The 6,000-nt window shown below is 37.1% G+C and overlaps 1 protein-coding gene across 1 annotated transcript in view; it reads left to right on the plus strand.

Moving 5' to 3' along the window:
• PAWR (pro-apoptotic WT1 regulator) overlaps window positions 1-4,315 on the plus strand; it is a 79,441-nt gene extending 75,126 nt beyond the window's left edge. The window contains exon 6 of the mRNA XM_084267164.1: window positions 4,185-4,315. Coding sequence (XP_084123290.1) covers window positions 4,185-4,271 — 87 coding nt within the window. The 3' untranslated portion in view covers window positions 4,272-4,315. The remainder of the gene's footprint in view (window positions 1-4,184) is intronic.
• Window positions 4,316-6,000: the final 1,685 nt, after the last annotated feature.

Below are 6,000 nucleotides of genomic sequence, written 5' to 3' on the forward strand. Positions count from 1 at the left end.
TCCTCTATGGAGTCACAAGTCCCCCCAGCAAACGTGCTCCAGCATGGGCCTCTCTTTCCACAGGCTGCAGGTCCTGCCAGGAGCTTGCTCCAGTGCAGGTCACAGCATCTTCCATATGTCTCCACCTGCTCCAGGCTGCAGGTGGGATCTCTGCTCCCCATCATCATCCACGGGCTGCAGGGGAATCTCTCTCCCGGTGCCTGGGGCGCCTCTTCCCCCCTTTCTTCACTGACCTCGTTGCCTGCATTTTCTTACATCTTCTCACTCCCTTCTGTGGACTGGCAAAAAGTAGCTTCAAATGTTTGTTATTTTTTTCCTCTTAAATGTGACTCAGAGAGGGGCTGTGACCATTGCTAATGGGCTCAGCCTTGGTCAGGAGCAAGTCTGGCCTTGAGCCCAGCTACTCTGTTGGCCCTAGGGGAAGATTCTAGTTGCTTCTTGCAGAAGCCACCCCTGCAGTCTCCCCATCTTCACCAGAACCCAGCCACACAAAACCACGACAAGGGGTAGAAGAGTCAGGTGTACTTTAGTATGGGACAGAATGAGGAGTTTAAAAGATAATAGAAAATACTGATTTTAACACGTCCCAGTTTTATGTGTAAACTGGAACTCTTCTCCCAGGATGGGAGCACCTCCTGGCTGAGGTGCTGTGCTCAGATGTAGTAGAGAAATACGCTTCTTACTGATCTAATGCAGACATTCCCATAAAAATTCAGGAAAAAGAATATAAAAATTCAGAACTGCCTTTGGTCAGTGCAGCAGTGAAGGGAGGCAATGATGACTCTGTGTGCAGAGGGGTAAATGTTCATTTTGCACTTTTCATTTGTAGCAAAGGAGGACAACAAAAGTTTGCAAAATAATACAGAGGAGTAAAGTAGCTGAGACTATTTTGAAACAGGCTTCTACTTAATACTCCTGGTTACACACAACTTCCTGACTTGGAGGTCGGAAAGAACACACCAAAGGAAGCTCAGTCACTGTGGAAGGCTTGTGTTTTAGGGCCATGACTGTTTGCAAGGTTTGCTGTTCCAGAAACAATGTTGCTATTTTTTTTCTGTTATAGTTGAAGTGTGACATTGACTGTCTAACTAGAAACCGCCTTTGAAGGTTTGCAGTGAACTCAAGCAATGCCTTTTTCTTGCCTGTGTTGAAGTCTGATGGCAATTTCTGCTTGTTGTGTGGAAAGAAAACATAAAGCAGAACATAGTCCTTCAAAAATCCCTCTTTATTATAAAATGACTAAAGTAACATCATTCCATGAGTATACAGAAAACAGTTTTATTGGTGCTCCCTAGGTAGCCTCTCTTAGACACAGAAGAGAATGTTTTCTTATTTTCTTTTCCATCAGGTCAGCATTTATCATAGCTATAATAGTGCCTGTTAGCTTAATTGCAGTGCAGGTTATTTATGCTTGCATCCCTTGGGGTTTTCTTAATGATGAGCTAGCCACCTTTTGACTTTATGCCCAGCTTAATAATTTGTTGTCTTAACAAAAAGGTTGAACCCATGTCTCAAGTGATGGTTCCATTAAAACAGATGCAGCTTTACTTTCTCTTTTAATGGCTTTTCGATTTATGACTGCTGCTATATTTGCTCTCCATGTGGATGTAGAAAGATGAAAGCTTTAGAATGTTAAGAAATGCTACAGAAATACTGCACCGTTCCCGTGATAGAGGGTTATGGAAGTTAATAAGACAGTCTTATTTGCCTAAGGTTTACTGGCATAACTGAGATCACAAGAGCCAACACTTGGACATCCATCTGTTCTTCATGGAACGTTGCTCTGTAGACCTGGCACCAGGATTGAATGCTTTGTGTGGAAGAAAGTTTTCATCTTCAGCTTTCTGCTCAGATAAAAGAGCCTGAGCAACTTAAAATGGCATTTTATTACATGTTTTTCTGACTGCTCAGCCCTTATATTTAAAGAAGTGCTCTCTCTAGTAGTTTCAGTCAGTTTGTAACCATCCTTCCTTGGCAAAGATCTTGTGTTACACTTCAAAAATGGTTTTTCCAAGAAACTCATATTTGTTTGGCAGACTTTCTAATTTTAAGTAAATATATTTACTTAATGTAACAATATAATTTTACTGAAATCAGGCAGTACATCACAAAGATACATGAGCTGCATTTATATGGAGAAAGAGAAAAGGCTTTCTGCCATAAATGGCATTCTTTCACTCCAGCACATTTGCCACTAAAAGTACATCTGCCACGTTTTTCTAAGAAAAGTGGTATTTGCTTTATAAAAACCTCAAATGCCTGAAGGGAAAGGCATCTCAAGACATTTAAATATTTGTAGGCTAAATTCAACTGGTTTACACTTGGTCATCTCTGACCTCACTAGGATGTCACTGTAGTTAAATATGTGTTTGGAGAGAGTCTGTCAGTGAGTAGTTACAACCCAGTGTGTGTCAGTTGTGTAGTTAGTGGTTCCTTTGGTATGTGAAGGCCAAGCTTTCATCCTGTTAAATGTTTTTTTACTAATAAGCATAAGTTAACGTTGTAATTTTGAATAACAAACTTTAAATACCCGGATTGGCGAACACCACCTACGTCTGTCGCTACATTGTTTCTGTAGGTATTTAAAGGGCAATAGTTATTTTTCCTGGCTTGTATTCAAGAAACTCTTGTAGTAATCTTTGGAATGTTGTTTTTTGCAGCATAAACATTTCACAAACTTTTAATATTTTATTTTGAGTAAATTGCAGGTATTTTAAACAGAAGGCTTTTAGACAGGCTTTAATTGGAGCATCCAATGGCTAGGCTAACAAGTGCAACCACCATATTATGTATTCTGAACTTTAAAAACCCCAAACTTTTTATTGAAAAGAGGGGGTTGCTTCCACCTGACTATTGACATGAAGTGCAGGAAAGAGAAAATAAAACACATCTCTTAAATGTACATAGTAGATTGCATTAATAGCAGCTGTCCATCAAAACCTTTCACCTTTGGATGTTTAAGTCACTTGTACCTGTTATGTCGGAGTGGTGAAATGCTTTTCCTGGAAGTCTTTCATACTGTGGTACAGCTTTACTTCTGTGAGGCGAAGAGGAATTTCTGCTAGCGATTTCTTGAGTCCACACTGCAAAACCAACAGGGTAATTGCAAAGGTATTGTGGTGCGGGTTGTGGCTTGGCATACTGTTGAGGCTTTTAAAAAGCCATGATACAGATTAAACACGTCACCTCCTGCATGTGCTTCTGGAATGGCCCCACTAAAACGAAGCAGTAGGCTCTGTACATCAAATGCTGCTTAACAACTTAAAGTAACAAGAAAGAAAAAAATCTTTTCTCTATGAATGTTTTGTGTTAAATTTTGCATGGCAACAGTAGGGCTTTGCAGACTTCAGTTGAAAGGCATCTCAGATGTTGAATGAGAATGTTGGCTCTTCCTCCTTTGCCTGTCTTTCATTTTCCTCCTTAAAGTGCTGTTATTCTTTTGTTTCTTCCATGTTTTTTGGGTATTTTTATAGTAGAATTATTTTTACTGAAATAATGTTTACATTAAATAGCCAAGTTGACAGGTCTTCACTTCAAAGGCTTGAAAAGAGAGTCGTGAGTGATGAAGTGAAATGGGAACTGGGTAAATATGGTAATTGGTGGAAAAGGATGAACATTTGGGGTGGGAGCAGTCTATTTTAAGCACCATTATTACTGTGTATGTTGTCTGTTCTTTCACTAGTGGTTTAGACAGATTGCCTTTGATTTTTTCACATAAAATGAATTTTTTTTTAAAAGGCAGGCAATACTTTTTCTGAAAATGTTGATACTCAATTTAAAACACAGAGCAGGTCTTGCAGTAATAACCAGTGATGTGCATATGCAAGAGGCATAGTTGCAGAGAAGCGCAGTCTGAGGAGCTGAGGCAATAGCCAGCTAATACACTGTATATCCCAATAAAATGATCACACACATGCTATTTGGTTTCATAATGCATTAATTCCTCCTATAGCTTTAGTTTTGATTATATGTTTCCATTTAAAGGTGCTTTTACCTGGGAATATAATACTAATGTTTTGTAATTAAAGTAACACATGGAAAAAGGTGGGTTTAACAGACCCAAGGGTGGCTACTGCGACATTGATGCTTCCCAACCCCAGCTTCTCCCTTTCAGAGGCACAAAATTCCTGCTGCTACCAAATTGCATTTATGTCCTAAGAAATGTTTATTTTTCTCTTCCACAGGACCTAGATGATATAGAAGATGAAAATGAACAATTGAAGCAAGAAAATAAAACCCTCTTAAAAGTTGTTGGACAGCTGACAAGGTAGAAGATTCAAGCCTCAATGAGGAAAGATTTACAAACTACTGATTGAACGTTAAGGTCAATATAATAATACTTCCTGTGTTGCAGTATGTTATAATAACTGTCTTTATATTTATTGTTAGGAAACCAGATGAATGTTTATTTTCATAGTACTTTCTTCTTCATTCAATGAAATGGCATCAAATTTGGGCTATATTTTTAGTTTTCTTTTCATGTCAGAATAATTAAATATTTCGACATATTTCCAAATATTAAGCTCAAGAATATTTGGGTTTTGTATCTTCAGGTTACATCTGGATAAATTACAGTAATTTAAAATTCATAGCACCAAGATCATTTTCAGTCCATGTGGATGTATATTTTTGAAATGAATGGAAGCAATACAGAAAAGCTTTGTTTACACAGATCCAAAATATGTATTTTTGGGAAATATTTCCTTTTTTTGTTTAAACAGCTGTAAAGTGGATGCCTTATTACTGATGTATAACATTTTTGCAGATTGATTACTTGCTTTAAAACTCTTGTATGTTGAGGGGTTTTTTACCATATATGAAAGACTGACAACAGTAGAGAGTAGCATTTATTTTTTTTCTGTATAACAGTATTCTGGCAGGAGAAGGGAGGTTGTATTAAAAAGAAAGAAACAACAAAAAGGCAAAATAAAAAAAAATAAACCACCTGTGGTATCAGCATTAATGAGTTTGTAGAATCATACTGAAGCTGTGCACTGCAGTTTATTTTAAAAGCTTTTGGTTTAGCAATGAATTGCAGGTTTGCTGTTAATAAGCTTGTCTGCTGTGGTGGGAGTTCAAACCAAGCCTGGAGCTTTAGCAAAGACCTTTTGGCAATGCTCTTCTACTTAAAGCTGTCATCTTAAAATTTGTAGTGGTCATAACCTATATGAGTTTTTTGATGTTTTCAATTTTTTAAGATGAGTGAGAATTTTTGTACATAACAAAGTAGAGAGACATGCAAGTGATCTGTACCCTTTTGAAACATCAAATGATTTAAATAAACCCTTTTATCCTTCCTTGATTTTAAACTAACAAGGTGTTTAAAAAGTGCCTGTTTAGATGTTCCAATCCAGTTATGACTGTGTACTGATTCTTCTGTAACATGATAGGAGACAAAATTTTCATTTGATGTTAACAACAGACCTCAGTTAACTGTTCTATTAAAATTCTTGTTAAGCACATTTTTCATTCCTGATCAGCATAAATATGTTTGTCATTTGAGTCAGGACACCAGAAATGAAAACATTTTGAAAAGGCCAGGCTTTTGCTTGACGATTTTGAAGTTCAGCCTAAGAAAGTTGCATGCATATAGTTTTTGTTACCTTAAAACTTCAAGGCAACTTTATTATATAATAACCCCAACCTTTCCAGAATTGACAGTAGTTTTCACAATATATATTTAATGACTGTAACAGTTTCTTAAATTTCAAATCCAGGTATTGTTGTTACACCTCGGATGGTTTTGGATGTGGAATAGTTAATTTTGTATTTGTACATTCTAACAAGGAGGAAATTTGCAAAGCTTTAAAGTGTTTTTCAAGACACACATATTCTGAGATGCCTTGATGTTTTCCTTCACAGTGGATGAGGACACGATTTAAAACATTAATTTAGGGGTTTAAATGGTATGGAAGGTTTGTATAGGCCCTCTGAACTATGGTATACACCAATGAATTTTGCTTTTAATGTTATTCAAACAGTTAAGATGTCCCTTAATTT

Source organism: Gallinula chloropus (assembly GCF_964237585.1).
Source record: "Gallinula chloropus genome assembly, chromosome: 1".
Taxonomy (NCBI): Eukaryota; Metazoa; Chordata; class Aves; order Gruiformes; family Rallidae; genus Gallinula; species Gallinula chloropus.